The 17,344-nt window shown below is 43.6% G+C and overlaps 1 protein-coding gene across 1 annotated transcript in view; it reads left to right on the top strand.

Moving 5' to 3' along the window:
* LCT (lactase) overlaps nt 1-17,344 on the top strand; it is a 50,011-nt gene that overhangs the window by 2,694 nt on the left and 29,973 nt on the right. The window contains exons 2-6 of the mRNA XM_061199497.1: nt 6,823-6,902; nt 9,576-9,659; nt 11,366-11,468; nt 12,885-12,963; nt 15,575-16,301. Coding sequence (XP_061055480.1) covers nt 6,823-6,902; nt 9,576-9,659; nt 11,366-11,468; nt 12,885-12,963; nt 15,575-16,301 — 1,073 coding nt within the window. The remainder of the gene's footprint in view (nt 1-6,822; nt 6,903-9,575; nt 9,660-11,365; nt 11,469-12,884; nt 12,964-15,574; nt 16,302-17,344) is intronic.

Below are 17,344 nucleotides of genomic sequence, written 5' to 3'. Positions count from 1 at the left end.
GTGTGAGTGTGGATGGAGCTATTTTATATATGATTGTCAAAAAAGCTGTCCTCAGACCACCTTTTGAGCCAGCTGGAATGAGGGAGGGAGCGAGCAACCATGGGATCTGGAGGATTACTGGCCATGGGGTGAGTGCAAAGCCCCTGGCGAGGGAACAGCAAGAAGCCCAGCTATCCATTTCATGAACTGTAGAAGGAGGGAGAAGAAGGAGATGCCAGATTTGAAACTGGATTCTTTGGAAAGCCTATCATGGGGTGAGTGAGAAAATAAATAAATGTTTGTTGGCTGTGATTCTACTGAAGAAGCTTTGAGTAAAATGAACTTTGAAAGAAGGCAAGGCTGAACTGGATCATCTGAAATTAAGGAAAATCTGTCTCATTTTTAGAAAATTCTAAATAATAGAGTAATTTAAATTATAAAACTAGACACGTTTATTAAAATGCTTTACATATTTCATTTTTAATCTCCGTCAGGTTACTAAGACTATTTCTTTCTTAAATTCATATTTTCCTTCTTTTCTTCTTCTGCTCATTCCTCCCAGCCTTCATTTCATGTTTCATCAACATCACTACATTATCTGCCCCTGATATAATGCAGGACACAAAATAAATTCTCTTCTCAGTCTCTTTACTATTCCAAAAGGTGGTTTTCCTTCTTCCTTCCTCTCTCTCATTCTCCCCTCCCTTTTTAGTCCAATTAAATAGCTTTTTTGTTCTTTGTAAAATATATTTTTAATATACACAAAAAAGTTATATAACATATGTTGGTTCAAAGCAAAATAACTTTTCGAAGGTGGGGATATTGAATAATATCCCCCAAACTGAAGAGGAACTTTGAGACCAAAAAGTGAAGCAGGCAACTCCATAAAATGCAATTATGGAGTTTATTGTGGGTAACTTACATATGGGTAGGATCGGGTGAACAGCGATCTGGAAGCATTTGCAGCTACATTCCTCACTGCTAAAAGGGGCACAAGGGAATTTAAAGGGGCCAAAGCTAAAAATGCAATCTGACTATTAAGGGAGAAGCACATCTGCACCAGTGGGACTGGGAGTTTTTCCGTTCCTTGGGGGTCTCATGACCATTATTCCTTGTGGACCATTAACCATCTGTGTCAGCTAAAGAGCATTCTTCCAGTTCTTATATCAGATGAAGACAAGGGTAAAAGTTGATAGGAAACTTATCTGGCTTGGGTGCATTACTTGTGAGTAGGCTAAAGCTCAGTCACACAGGAAGGGGAGGGGGTAGGACTGTGGGCCTAAGATGGAGCTGACAAAATAGAGTCAGTGTGGTTCAGCCACACAATAACTAATACCCATGGAGTGACCACTCAGTCCAACAATTAAAATATAACAGAATACTGTGGTGATTTTGTAACACAGAAATATTGAATCACTATGTTGTGCACATGGAACTAACATAGTATTGTAGGTCAATTATGCTTCAATTTTTTAAAGAGCAAGAAAACAGCAAAAAATTATATATAATATATAATACATATATATAATATATATATATTATACCACTTCACATCAACTAGGATGGCTGTAGTAAAAAGGACAGACAGGGACTTCCCTGGTGGCGCAGTGGTTCAGAATCCACCTGCCAATGCAGGGGACACGAGTTCGAGCCCTGGCCCAGGAAGATCCCACATGCTGGAGAGCAACTAAGCCTGTGTGCCACAACTGAGCCTGTGCTCTAGAGCTCAAGAGCCACAAGTACTGAGCCTACGTGCCACAACTACTGAAACCCACGCGCCTAGAGCCCGTGCTCCGCAACAAGAGAAGCCACCACAATGAGAAGCCCACGCACCACAACGAAGAGTAGCCCCCAGTTGCTACAACTAGAGAAAGCCCGTGCACAGCAACAAAGACCCAACGCAGCCAAAAATAAATAAGTAAATAAATTTATAAAAAAAAAAAAGACACAATAACGAGTGTTGGCAATGATGCTGAGAAATTGGAACACTCATACTTTGCTGGTGGGAATGAATTATGGTGCAGCCACTTTGGAAATCAGTTTGGCAGTTCCTCAAGTTAAATTTTAGAGTTACCATATGACTCAACAATTCTTCTCCTAGTTATATATCCAAGAGAAATAAAAGCAAATGTCCAGACAAAAACACATCACAAATATTCATAGCAGTATTATTCATAATAACCAAAAGTGGAAACAACCCTAATGTCCATCAATTGACTAATAAACAAAAAGTGGCATATCAGTACAATGGAGTATTACTCAGCCCTTGAAAGGAATGATGTACTGATTCGTGCTACAACATGATAATCCTTGAAGACAGTGTGCTAAGTGAAAGCAGCCAGTCTCAAAAGACCACATATTATATGATTTCATTTATATTAAATATCCAGAGTAGACAAATCTATAGAGACACTAAAGTAGAGCAGCTATATCTGGGGCTAGAAGAGAGAATGGGAAGTGACTGCTAATGGTTATGTAATTTCTTCTTGGGTTACTAAAATGTTCTGGAATTAGTGGAGATGGTTGCACAGCTTTGTAAATGTACTAAAGACCACTGAATTTTATACTTTAAAGCGATGAATTTTATGATATATGAATTATATCTCAATTTTTTAATGTTAAAAAATTAATTGGAAGGTTGAGGATTTATAAAACAAAACAAAACAAACCATACCACAACTTATGTCTACTTGTATATTCTTCCCTATCTCATCTCCCATTCTCCCCCACCCCATCCCAGGTTACCACTGTGCTAAATATTCCATCCATCTTTTATTAGTCTATGACTTTCCCCTCTTCCCCATTTGGTGTCCATAATGGAGGTACAAGGTCAAACATTTTAAATAAAAATATTTAATTACAGAAAAAGTGGGATTTTACTAAATAAATTATAGCCCCCCAAAATTCACCATGTTTAAAAAATATGTTCAAAAATTAAATTCCCATTTACTGCTGATTAGAAAATAAACAATGTGAAATGCAGTTCTGATTTTTTCCTAAGAATTTTTTTATCAGGGTATTATTTACATACAGTGAAGTGCATAGATCTTAATTTTACAGTTTGATTAGTTTTGACAAACACATACATCCATGTAACCCATACCTTTATCAAGATATAAGACATTAACCAACACCTCCAAAAATCCCATTCCTGATCAATTTTATCCCTTCCTAATCAATCCCTACCCAAGGAATAACCACTGATCTGACTTCTATCAGCATAGTTATGAATGGAATCATACAGTGTGTACTTTTTTGTTTCTGTCTTTTTTCATTCAACATGTTTGTGAGATTCATTCATTTTGTTGCTGTATTAGTAATTTGCTCCTTGTTTCTTCTAAGTGGTGTTCTATCATGGATGTATCACAATTGAGGGGCATATGGGCAATTTCCAGTTTTTATCTCCTATAAATAAGTTGCTATCAACCTTCTTGTACGAGTTTTTGCATGGACATATGTTTTCATTTCTCTTGGATAAATACCTAGGAGTGGAATTGCTGGATTACAGGGGAGAGATGTATTTGACTTTCTAAGAAACTGCCAGTTTCCCAAAGCAATTGTTCCATTTTATACTCCCACTAGCCGTGTGTGAGAATTTCAGTGGCCTAACATCCTCACCGTTTGGCATTTTCATCCTTTCTATTTTAGCCATTCTGATGGTATCTCATTGAGATTCTATTAATTTTTTTAAAATATAGTTTCTATCCCAACTGCATGTGTGCTTAAACAATACAGTATTCAATTTTGCTTGGTTTGGTTTTGAGCATCATGAAAGAATATTATACTTTTTGTAGTCCTCTAGGACTTCTTTTTTCTCAAACAAAACTGTTTCGAAAGCTTATTCATATTGTTGAATATAGCTATAGTATCTTCTTTTCACTGCTATCTGATATTCCATTGTGGGACTAAGCCACATTTTATTAATTGATTCTCCTGCTTATGTGCATCAGCCACCAGAATGGCTACTATTTTTAAAAAGCAGAAGATCCCAAGTGTTGGTGAGGATAGAGAGAAATTATAACCCTGTGCATTGCTGGCCAGGATGTAAATGGTGTAGCCACTATGGAAAACTGTGTGGCACTTCCTCAAGAAATTAAACATAAAATTACCATATGATCTAGCACTTGTGGGTATATACCCAAAAGAATTGAAAGCAGGGACTTGAACAGATATTTGCACACCCATTTTCATAGCAACATTATTCACAATAGCCAAAAGATGGAAATAATCCAAATGCCCAGACAAGGATGAATGGATAAAGAAAATATGCTAGATACATACAATTGAGTATTATTCAGCGTTAAAAAGAAATGAAATTCTGACACATGCTACAACATGGATGAACCTTGAAGACATTATGCTAAGTGAAATAAGTCAGACACAAAAGGACAAATATTGTATGATTCCACCTATACGAGGGACCTAGAATGATCAAATTCACAGAGACAGAAAGTAGAATAATGATTACCAGAGGCTGGGAGGAGGGGGAAATGGGGAGATACTGATCATGGACGCAGAGTTTCAGCTTGAGATGATGGAAAAGTTTGGGAGGTAGATGGTGGTGACAGTTGCACAACAATGTGGATGTACTTAAAACCACTTAAAAAAATTTTTAATGGTAAATTTTATGTTATGTATTTTTACCACAATTCTGAAAAGTTCTTTTCTAATCTTTCTGTATGTGTTATTATAAACCTCCTATTGATGTTTTCAATGTGCTACCATGGGAAGGATACAAAAGAAGATTCTTAGCAGAGAGTCAGAGGGAGGGCAGGAGAGTGAACATCCCTGTCACATAAGAGTAGAGTTGCACACAGCACCCTCCTCTTGTACAACACTGGGACACAATCTACAGCAACACTTGTAGTCCCCACCCACCTCTTGAAGCACTGATACTGGCAGTTCAATACTGGCCGTATTACTTTTATTGAAGCATTTGGGGCAAAAGGGAAAGGAGCAAACAGAAAGGGACTATTTTTTAATGGACAATGGCAATGGTTTTTGGAGGAACGACTTCCCTTTGTGGTGGAAACAGAATTGAGCTTATCCTTAGTGAAATCTAGTAATGCCTGTGAGGGACATGAACTTACACAGTGCCATGCAGTGATTTTCTACATGGCCTTGAAACAGTTAATTCTCAACCCACAGCAAATACTGATTTTGAGTTCTGTAGACAAGAATACTGACCTTTAACCATATCCAGCAAAAATTACAAGATAAATTATCTTAAGCCAGAGCAATTACCCCCCATTTCATTCCCAAGAAAACATGAAACTGCAAGCTTAGAATGAGAATCTAGTTTTGAGTAATCTGCATTTTACATTATTTTAAGAAGTATAGTTTGTGCTTGCACTGGGAACAGGTTGGGAACCATATCGGAAAGTTTATTTTGTATGATATGAGAATTTCTGGGACTTCAGGTACATTTGTTCACTCTGATTCTAAAAACAGCTTGTAAAGTCAAATAGAAGTGATTTGTGGGTCAATTGTGCTTAGGGATTAACTGTGCTCTTGTGTCATGTCCTTGATCCAGAGATAATACTAAATTGTACATTTTAAAGTGTTCAGCACAGTCTGAGAACATGTATTCTATGTGAGCTGATGTGATGATAGACTGAAGCATGGAAATCTGTGGAAGATGAAATGGCTCCATTGGGCACAATCACTGAATAACTGGAAAATATCGTTATCTTATCAGAATGAGGACTAAATGTCTCTGAGTGATATTCCCTGCTCAGGGGATTTCAAAGTTCCATTATGTTTATCAAAATAAGCACTTTGGTAGTTGGCAGCGGTTGTTAATGGTGGTTTCATTGACTGGGGAGATCTTTCTCCTGTATAGAATTTGGATGCAGGAGAGAAGTCAGGCATATAGTCTTATAGTTTAAGTCTCAAACTCTGGTTTCATTCAATTTTTGTTCACTGTTTCCAAAGCACAGGTCTGAGCACTTGCCTATGCACCCAGTCCTAAGCTTGCTGCTTGGAGGGCCTAGAGAAATGTTTAAGTTTGCTCCTCAAGGAGCGCACAATCCAGCAGGAGATAAAGACTTATGCACATCAAAGAGTTAGATGACACTGCTAACAACTGAGGAATCCCAAGTCCACAGCAGCGTGTCTAGAGTTGTGGTCTGAGCATCACTGCCTCAGAAGCACCCAGGAAGCTTGTTAAAAGGCACTCGCTCCTGGGCCCACCCCAGTTGGCTGACGAGAAGGACAGGTGATTCTGATGCACATACGCTTAAGCACCACTGTTAGGTGAGCAAATGTCAAAGCAAGTGTGTACAAGCTGCACAGGTTTATATTTCCTTCATGTGCAGTAAGTGTCGAATGGACATTTGCACAACAAAAAAGGACAGGTAACAGCAGTCCCCTGAGAACGACCTGTCTTTCAAAAGTCTCTCCCCACTTGGAACCCTTAGCTGTTTGGGACCAATGGTTCCCAAGCTTAGTGTGTATCAGAATCACCTGTAGCGCTTGTAAAGCATGCAGAGGCCAAGGCTTATTAGGAACGTAGGACGCAGTTCTCTCCTTTCCGCCTTTTACATTGCTCAGCGTTGGGGGAAGGAACTGCTTTTATTCTTACAAAAGACTTTACAAGTGTCCTGCACTTCACCATCCTGATTTACATGAAACACGCTTTAAAGGGACATTTTTTAAAAAGCTACCTTGTTTTCTAAAATCTTTCAGCTAGGGTAAAATCATGTGAGTGATTTCTTAAGAAATCCTTTTTAAAGTCAGTGAACATGGAATAGAAAGGTCGATAGGAAATGAGTTCGCCAGGGGCTTCTGGGGTTACAGGCTCCTTCCTCTCTCACCTTCAGCCCTTCCTCTGGTTGGTTTCAGGCGGAAAGCTCTCTGTGGTCCTGCGAGCTGAGGCGGTCTCCGAGCTCCTGCTAGAGCCATCTACGTCTGCACTTGCCAAGGTAATGACAGCCCAAAGAAATAGCATCTGTAACTTCTCAGGAAAGTTGCTATTTTAATTTTAAAAAACCAAGAGAAATTTTTGTCTGTTGGCTTGACATTCTTTTTTTAAAATCTATTTTATTGAAGTATAGTTGATTTACAATGTTGTGTTAATTTCTGCAGTACAGCAAAGTTATTCAGTTATACATATATATATATTTTTTTTCATATTCTTTTCCATTATGGTTTATCACAGGATATTGAATATAGTTCCCTGTGCTATACAGTAGGACCTTGTTGTTTATCCATCCTCTGTATTATAGTTTGCTTGACATTCTTACAAATGCCTCTTATGAGTGTTATGCATTCTCTAGATTCATAATTACTTTAAAACAAAGTATTTATTTGTTGTAGCCCCAGCTCTCACTTGGTCAAGTGTCAGCTTTTGCCTGCACAAAGAAGTCAAACGCCTCTGCTCTTGCTCTGACTTTTTATTAAAAGAGCTTCTTAGAAGAGAGGTCAGTTTTTCTTAGCAAAACAGATACTAGGGTAAAGGTTTTTTGGTTTTTTTTTTTAAATAATGTGCTCCCTAGAGTGCCCATACTAGTTTTTACCTCCTCTAAATACAACTTTTAAATATAATTTTAATAGGAAAAGTTAAAACATCTGAGAATTTAACAGCTTTGGCCCTTGTAACGTTGGCTGCTGGGCGGTATGGAACGCCCTCAGAGAAAACAACTGATTTCTGTAGTTGTGCAGCACTGGTGTCTGTGCTATGATGGAGGCCCCATATGCCAAGGTCCAATTTCAGATTTACCAGCTCAGGGATTTAAAAACCAGACATGATAAGGTTCTGAAATGACCAGGTCCAAGACTGATTGTATGGCCAGATTACCATAAATTCTTTTACAAGGGGCGATAATTGCTATCAGTTATGAGCTCAGGAGACCAAAGTGCTGATTGAAAAGTGTTTGTCAAGCAGCAGTCTTTGAACTGGTCTCTCTGCCCCCACTCCTGCCACGCGTCTGGGCCACCTTCCGAAAGCACAATTTTGTTCATTTTCCTACTGAGAAGCTACACTCCCCTGAATTGGTGAAATTCCTCAGGGCCTTCCAGAATATGGCTCACTCAGGCCCTCTTGCTTTCTCTCTGGCCTCACCTTTTTGTCCCAGCGTGTATGCTATGCTTCCTGGCAGCTCTCCTGCATTCCCTACCTCAAGTCCTATCCTCCTGGCCTTCCTCAAATCTCTTCCAACAAAATTCTATCTATTTTTAACATCTGTGTGAATGTGCCCTCCATCAGGAGGCCTCTGTTAATAATACTCCCTCACTCAACCTGATGTTGTCTCTCCCCGCTTGGAACCCTTAGCCATTTGTTTAGATCAGCGGCTCCCAAGCTTTGGTGTGTACCAGAATCACCTGGAGAGCTAGTAAAGAACACAGAGGCCAAGGCTTAATGTGGAGGGATGCCCTGGGCCTTCATAGGCTTCCCAAGTTCCCAGGTGAGTCTAATCCCCACCAAGATTTGAGGACCACTGATGTGGCTTTTTCATATAGCACTTAGAACTTTCTGCCTGTTCTTCATGTAGTCGGTGCATCTATTAACACTCTGTATCAAGTTGTAAGCTTCTGTGGATCTTACTCATCTTTAAACCCAGCACAGTGACTTTCAAGAGTATGAACTCAATGATCATGTGCTGTATGGAATTGACAAACAAAGCAAGCGCTGATAGGGCAGAGGGGAAGGTTCGAGTGGAGCTCACCAGCGGGGAGCAAGCCTGTGGAATGTTGAGTAAACACCGATGATAACTTGACTGGGAAAGCCATAGGGAGCCAGAGGAGAGTCAGTTATCAAATGTCACAGTGCACTGGGTTGTCAGCAGATGCCATTAGTGACGGTCTTTGTCCCAAGGGAAGAGAAGGGGAGAAGACAGGCAATGATCTGGTCATGGCCAGGATAGAAATGGCTCGCTGAAGAGGGTAGGGAGGGAATCACTGTGGTATCTGCATGTGTTTAGACTCTGAATCTGTAGTTCTTAAAGTATATGCAGGCCAGAGACAGGGCAGAGGGGTATGTCCTTAATTGGAGCACAGACGGGGGTGTCCATGGACCATGAGAGTTCTGTTCTCCAATAATAATGTGGACCAGGCTAGGGCCAACTGGGGTGGACTTTAAACTGTGGCCTGAACGTAGCCAGTGACTATAGCCTACAATTAAAACAAAACCCCAAACCCCAGTAGGGTCTGCCGAAGTCACTAAGGGGCCTGTGGGTGGGTGAGGGCCCCACTGCCTCCGTCCTGCAAAGTGGAAGGCCGTGAGGAGATGCTGCTCAGGGCAGCTCTGGCCTCTGACTCCCTTCCTTCGTGCTCATCCACTTGGTGGAAACCCACCCCTTCTAGCATATGGTGCTTCTTTCATTCACTCATTCAATTGTGTGCATTTATTGAGAGCTTCCTGTGTGCCAGGCACTTTGCTGAGGGCACACGTGATGTATTCCCCACAACACGTAGGCACACCCCACACACATTCTCACTTTGTCCCCAGCTTTTTCTCATCCTGCTTCTCCCTTGGAAAATCCCATTTTGGAGTATTCCTTTTAGTAATAAGGGGAGAAACAAAAAAAGAATACTTCTGAGCAGTTCTTTGTCTTGAAATTCCTTGTGCTCTGATGATCCTATTTACTTATTTCCAGGATGCAGTTGACTTCCTCTCTCTTGATTTATCTTATGAATGCCAAAGTGAGGCAGATTTCCGGCAGAAGCTGAGTAAATTGCAGGTAATTTGAGCTATTTTCCATATTGATGATGAATGGCAAAGTTTCCTGAGAGCATATTAGACATTTAATGCTTCAGCTGATGTGTAAACTGAACTTCCTCCAAGAGTCCATATACTTGCAGGGAATTCCCCAGTGGTCCAGTGGTTGGGACTCTGTGCTTTCATCACTGCCAAGGGCCCAAGTTCAATCCCTGGTCAGGGAACTAAGATCCCACAAGCTTCTCGGTGTGGCCAAAAATAAGTAAACAAATAAAAGAGTCCACATACTTGCAGAGTTGCATCTGGGGAGATTCCTATAGAGAACATCTGGAGGTTAGATAGTCTTCCCTGGAAAGGATAATGAGGGTTGGCTTGTTAAGGTAAATATTTACATGGATCCTCTGCTCTCTTGTGTAGAAAGCTACTGAGAATCCAAATTCCAGTGTTCATTCTGAGATTAAAACAGACATTTCATGGATGTGGTCATGTAAATATTTACCCTGACAAGCCAGCCCTCACTATCCCTCCACTCTCCTCAGAGCACCTGCACCCCCTCTCCGAGCCTCAGCTGCTGCTCCCCACTGGCACGCAGGTGTCTTAGGGCCTGAGGACCCACAGCACATCCACAGGTTCTGAATTCTGCAGGAGGTACATGTAGGGGTCCCACGTTCCCTTCTCAGAAGAGGCTTTGCTCACCAGAGGCTTCCCCACTCAGCAGAGGGCTCCTCCAGCTCTCCAGTCCTGTGATACCACAGGCTGCCTCACTGCGTATGGATCTTTCAGGCAGGGGAAAACCCTCGGTTCCCTTAGGAGTTTGGCTTTACTGCATTGACCAGGCCCAGGGAAAGAACAAGGCTACGTGGGTCACAGCTCCAACTGGTTCTGAGCGACTTACTTGGTTTCTCAGAGATTAAGGCTTGAGGCTCATTGTTACTGGCTGCTCTGAGAAAATAAAGAACCCGCCTGGCTTCTTTTTAAGTAGTTGCTATTGGTATTTCTCAGTGGCTGTTAACTACTCAGAGGAGGAAAACTTAGTGTGGGAAAAATGACCAAACCCAACCTCCCCCAAAAAAGGTAACCTAAAGTGAGGTCAAACAACATGTCAGCCTAAAGATGTTTCTTTTGACACTGAAATGGCTAGAAATGGGAGAAAAATTACACCTGCTCCAATTTTAATGAAGATAGCTTCATTTAAATTTCTTTATGGAATATGTCAGATATATCCAAAGGTAGAAAGAAAAGTAAAATGAAGCCATCCCCAGCTTCAAAAGCTCTCAACTCGTGGCTGATCTTGTTTCATCTATACCCTACCTTCCCCCTCTCAAACCAGATTGTTTTGAAGCAAGCCCTAGACATCCATAAACATCGTGACGGTGGCACCTGATTGAGCTTCTTGTAGCAGCACAGGCCCCTGACATGAGCAGACTGCCTTGTTCCTGGTCCTAACACAGTGACTGGTTCTAGGAGGTACCTTGTAGCCTGAGGTGATGGCAGAAATTAACCTGTCTCTTTGGTGGGGGTCAGTGTAGAGAATGGTCTATGTTATTGAAAAGTGTAGATTTTTCTCCCTCAAGTCTAGAGTCGGCTCTCTTTATTAACTGAGATGGCTAGTGGTCATTTCCAAAACCAAATTGAGTGTCGTGACTTCTCATCTTTAAAATCTGTCCCTGTTAACAAAAAACTTACTCTAGGCAGCTTCAGTTCACTTGCTGGCCTATATCATTTCAGACTATTGAGCCAAAAGTGAAAGTTTTCATCTTCAATCTGAAACTCCAGGACTGCCTCTCCACCAAGAAGAACCCATCTGATCTGTTCTTCAGCCTTCTCACAGGTGAGTGGACCATCACTGGAGAGGTTTGGAGTGATATTTGGTGCACTGGCTTGTGGGGTAGCTATTTTAAAAGTCTGGGGTTCCAATGGGAGGAGCGACCAGAGGAGGGGTGGTCTAAGAGCCCACCCCAGATGAGTTTAGTGTCCCTTGTCTTCTTGTTGTTGGTCTTGATCCCTTAGCTCCCACTGACCCAAGAAAGAAGAGAGGTTCTGTACAAGGATGGTAAGGATGCCTTGGTCTCATGGAAATAAAGACCATCAGGCCTCAGATGTCAGGTGTAAGCATGGCAACTGCCCTGTGCCCATCTGTCCACTTCCATTACCCCTCCCTCTAACGTCTCTCATCTCTGCCCCCCTTGGCAGGGCTGCCTCAGCCACCTTACTTTTGTTCATTTCCCCATTACCTAATCAAAATCTTCAGGTATAGGACCCACAGCTCATGGAGCATCTCCTTGGTGTCTCTTAGTTCAAATTCTTGAGAGTGAATCTGATGGGTAGGCCATGCATCAGAAGATTGCTCCTGGGACTTCCCTGGTGGTCAAGTGGTTAAGTCTTTGTGCTACCACTGCAGGGGGCACGGGTTCCATCCCTGGCTGGGGAACTAAGATCCCACATACCACATGGTGTGACTAAAAAAAGAAGAAGAAGAAGAAGATTGCTCCTGGTCCAATCCGGCCAAGGGAAAGTAGGAGGTCCACTAAGGCCTCAGGGGCTGAGGGCCACTAGACACTCTTCAGGAAGGGCCAAGGGGCACGCTCCTGCATGCCTGGATATCCAGTTCAGTCTCCTTGTAAGGTCAGAATATGGGAGAAGTTGGTAGTGCCCTTTCTACCACCTGTAACCAGTGCTGAGCTGGCTTCACAGACCTCTTGAACTGCATCCATGGATACCACTTAATAACTCTTGCCCTAACTCATCTTTGATGGTATAATGATTTCCGTTCTTAAATCCCATCACTTTCTAAATGGTTAAAATGGTCAATTTTATGTTTATGTATAGTTTCTTACCAAAAAAAAAAAATTTCGCCCCCTTCTGATATTTGAGTCAGTTGTTCTCCGTGTTTGGTCTCCAGACAAGCAGCATTAGCATCACTTGGGAACTTGTTAGACATTCACATTCTAGAGCCCACCTCAGATCAGAAACTGTGATCAGAAACAGATCAGAAACTTTGGAGTGGGCCCAGCAATCTGTGTTGAACAAGCTCTGCAGGTGATGCTGATGCACACGGAATTTTGAGAACCACTGTGCTATCACTTTTGACTTCTATAAATCTTTAGCCTGTGGAATTTTCCAGAGGGGCTTGGAGCCATTGCTTGGGGTTTGGGTGTGGTGTATAAATGAGGAAAACTGTTGATAGTAGTCATGCATAGTGTTGGTTGGGCTTCAGGTGGAGTGAATTAAACGTCTTCTCTTACAGCCATAAGTGAAGAACAAGTGCTCACCATTGGGTTTGATCTTAGTACATTCCTGAGCTGTTCATCAAGTTCCAAGAAAAGGTAATGTTAGATTTCCCGTTGGACTATCAATAACTGATATTTGCAGAATACTCTGTTGTTCTTTCACATGTGTAAACTCAGGGGACTGTTGTCATCTGCCTCTTGGACCAGTGAGTCCTTCGTGGCCATTCTAGAGACAAGAGATGAAGGCTCAGAGGGGAAAGCAGGGAGCAGTGTCTCTGGCCACCACACGGTTCTCCTCTAGTTCACCCAGGTGCACACAACTAGCAGAGCTGGTGTTTAAACCCCTGCCTTCTAGTTTAGATCTTGTTGGAGGCATTGTGAGGTTGTGGACGAGCAGGCTGGGTTAATGATAGATCTGCCCATCCCTGAAGTTATGTGATCTGAGTAAGTAAGGTGAGTTCTCTGCACCAATTCCTCACACAAAATGTGAAACATCTTACCCGTGAGGAGATGGCATAGATAGGAAAGCCAGCTGTGCAGCGGGGCAGAAGCCTAACTCAGCAGTTTCTCAGGACAAAGGTTTTAAATTATTGTGGGATTGCAAATAATTTCTTAGCACATGACTAAAGTACCAAAATTTGTAAGTGACATACTGAAAAAAAAATTAGAGTAGATTTGAGGTTATCTCCGTAATTATACCATTCTCATGAACTTATATTCCAATGCGCTTCTCGAGAAAAGTTTGGTGTGGAAGCCAGTGCAGGGAGTTTCCCAGAACCCTCAGCTCTCCGTGGGGGTATGTTACACACCTTAACATCATGTACCATGCGTCAAGGAAGGACCAAGGCCCGGAGGCAATCATTGGCTTCCCAGACCTTCAGCTAGAGCTCACCTCAGACATTTCTAGCACAGCTCTGTCCAAGATCATAAACTTCAGTTGCCACCACCTCTTTGTACTTTTTCTCTCCCAACATTTGGCTGTCCTCAGCTGTGTCTCCTTCCATTGTTCAATCCTCTCAACTCACTTCAACTCAGCAGTTCAGATCACCAGAGCCTAAGCAGCTGCACATGTCAGGCTTTGTGCTAGGAGTATGAACAGTATGATGAGCAAGTAGATCAGAACTGCTCTCTGTTCACACTTGGAGTCAGCTGAGGAGTGCTGGGCTATCTTTTCAGAAAAATAAAACTCAAGAGGTCATAATAAACATGGTACCCTGGGGACTTCCCTGGCGGACCAGTGGTTAGGACTCTGTGCTTCCACTGCAGGGGGCACGGGTTCCGTCTTGGCTTGGGGAACTAAGATCCCACATGTCACGCATGACATGGCCAAAGAAAAAGAAAGGGGGCACCCTGAGATCACAGTGATTGCAAAACCACAAGATGACATGAGACACCGGCTCCAGGATTCTCTAACACCTTGATCTCTCAGTACCTTGCCTGCAGGGAAGATCCAACATTGGCTAACGTTAAACCAAGAGTGGGGCCGGGGGGTTCTCACTCAGGTGGATGTTGATGGAGAACCTGCAGGGGCAGGTGGAAGGGAGTTCTGAGAGGATGGACATCATTTTCTCGTCGGAGTGTTTTAGACCCCAGAAGTGAGACAGAGAGGCCCGCCAGTGATTCTAGCACAGAGTATGGCAGGAGATATAGCACTGCTCCCCAGAGGAGGGAAAAAGAGCATTACCTGGGATGCTCTGAGGAGGCTTAGAGTGGGGGGTGAGGGGTGGCTGAAGGAGGGGCACCGGGAGGGCTGGGCATAGAGACTTTATGTGCTAAATCTCTTCCCAAGTTAGGCAAACCCAGGACTCCCAGCTCCAAGGCCTGTATGGCAAGTTCTGTGTTATCCAGGGGCAGTTTGTTTCTTCAAGACCTCTTCTCACCCAAGCCAGAAGGATGGTCATAGTCAGAAGGGTTGGGTCAGAACACCTGAGTGGGCAACCCTCCATGTCCCTGGTGTGCTCCAGAGTCATTCATCTGTTTTGGGTAATCCACAACTATAGGCTATCATTTCCCCTCACCACTTTTCTACCAAATGCAGATGAGTTGATGCTTCATAAAATAGGAGGAGCTTAAGTTTGGAATGTCCAGGCTCCACTTCGCGGGAGGGAGGTCTTTCTGCAGTGTCCCCGTCACTTCTACCGGTTCTGTGCTCTGGGCCAACCTTGTATAAGTGTCAGCCCCTCAATGGCCCAAGGACAGGGAGGTGCTCTTGTACTCCACTCCCTCTCCTCATGTGTGTTCTCTTCTCCAGGTCAAACACACCCACCTCCACCAGCCCTTCCTCAAGGTTGCCCTCTGCTGTTGTAACTGCTGCAGTTATCACGCACTGCTTTCCAGCCTGCAGGACAGGACTCAGATAGAGAAAACAATAAAGAAAGAAGGGACGGAGGGAAGGAGGAAGGAAGGAAGGAAGGAGAGAGAAGGAAAACAGATTAGAAGTAAATAGAATATATCAGACTTCATTGCATATGAGAATAGCATTTTTATGTTATGCTTTATTTCAGCTATGTTTATTTCTGATGTTTATTTCAGATACATTTATTTCTGAAATAAAACATAACATGCACATAAATGTCTACACATCTACACACATACATAGTGATATGTGGTTAAAAGCACAGACTCTGTGCTGTACCTTACATTTGTGCATTTGTAACTTACAGAGTCATTACTTACTATGTCCCTTCATGTCACTTCACTCCTGCAGCAGGTCTTGTTCTCTGACTGACAACCTGACCCTCCAGACTGCCCTGCAGCTGGACCCGGAGACAGCAGTAGACTCCTCGCTGCCCCACTCGGCCTATCAGAGAGTCTGGGAAATGTTTGCCAACCAGTCCAGGGCAGAAAGGGATGCTTTCCTGCAGGATGTTTTTCCTGAGGGTTTCCTCTGGGGCGTCTCCACAGGGGCTTTTAATGTGGAAGGAGGCTGGGCCGAGGACGGAAGAGGGGCGAGCATCTGGGACAGAGTTGGGCACCAGAACACCGCCAAGGGCCAAGCAACACCAGAGGTGGCCAGTGACAGTTACCACAAGGTGGACACTGACGTCGCCCTGCTTCGTGGCCTCCGGGCCCAGGTCTACAAGTTCTCCATCTCCTGGTCCCGCATCTTCCCCACTGGGCAGGGGCAGAGCCCCAACCTCCGGGGCGTCGCCTACTACAACATGCTGATCGACAGGCTGCTGGACTCGCACATCGAGCCCATGGCCACGCTGTCCCACTGGGACCTGCCTCAGGCCCTGCAGGATCGCGGCGGGTGGCAGAATGAGAGCGTGGTGGATGCCTTCCTGGACTATGCGGCCTTCTGCTTCTCCACGTTTGGGGACCGTGTGAAGCTGTGGGTGACCTTCCACGAGCCATGGGTGATGAGCTACGCGGGCTACGGCACCGGCCAACACGCACCGGGCATCTCCAGCCCAGGGGTGGCCTCTTTTAAGGTACTTCCCATCCTTGTAATGCCTACTTGTTGGAAGAGGAAGGACATTGGGTTGGAAAAATGTTATTTTACCTTCCCATCAGCAAGTCTTCCCTTTTTTTTTCCTTTAAAGGAAATCAGAGGGATGGAAGGAACCATAAATTGTTAATCACCTTATTTGTCCAAACACTATTCTGGCACTTTAAAAATTGTTGCCACCTCCTCAGAACGGCTCTGATGGATGAGGGAATCGGGGCTTAGGAGGAGAAGCAATTGGTGGTGATGACATTGCTAGTGGGTTAGCAGTGTGAAGCCAACATTTGAGCCCAAGTCCCTTGACTCCAAAGCAAGTTTTCCATGTCAGCCAGGACTTTTAATTGCAAGTGACAGAAAACCCAACCCAAACTGACTTAAACAAGGAGGGAGTGTCTGAGTTCTGGAAACTGAAAAGTCTTCGTTTTAGCTGATCAGAGTGGAGCTTGATTAGACCACAGATGATGTTACCAGGACTCGATTTTTCTTCTTCTCTTGCTCCCCTCACTGGCTTTATTCTTGGGCTGCCTGGTAGCCAGATGGCCGCAATCCTTCTCTCATATTTCAAGATCAGCAGAAAACAGAAAAGACAGCTTGCCTCTGTTCTGGCGTTCCCAGGAAAGTTCTCCCCGTGCTCATGGTCTCTGCATGGGTCGCGTGCCCATCCCTGAACCAGTCACTGGGTCTAGGCTAGGGGACTGTGTGGCACTGATTGGTTTTGACCGAGGTCCCAGCTCTACCCCTCAACACACTGGCTGAGAGACAGGGAGGTGGGGAGGTGAGAGGGTGGTCTTTCCAGAGGGCAATCAGGGTATCGTTTCAACAAGAAGGGGATGTATATCCTGGAGACAAAATTTTAAATGGCTTAACATGGGTCCCATCCATCATTTCCCTTTTTCTTCAAAATCTCCCAGGAAACCTACCAGCTTCCCTGGCTGCATTCTTCAGGACAGACAATTAGTCTAGCTTTCCCCCAGCACCTTCTGGGTTCTGTTCTCTTCTGAAAGAGGAGCATTCACTGGGCCCCAAGCT

The sequence above is a fragment of the Eubalaena glacialis genome, chromosome 1 (assembly GCF_028564815.1).
Source record: "Eubalaena glacialis isolate mEubGla1 chromosome 1, mEubGla1.1.hap2.+ XY, whole genome shotgun sequence".
Taxonomy (NCBI): Eukaryota; Metazoa; Chordata; class Mammalia; order Artiodactyla; family Balaenidae; genus Eubalaena; species Eubalaena glacialis.
The sequence above is the reverse complement of the archived record's forward strand: the minus strand, read 5'-3'. Positions and strand labels throughout refer to the sequence as shown.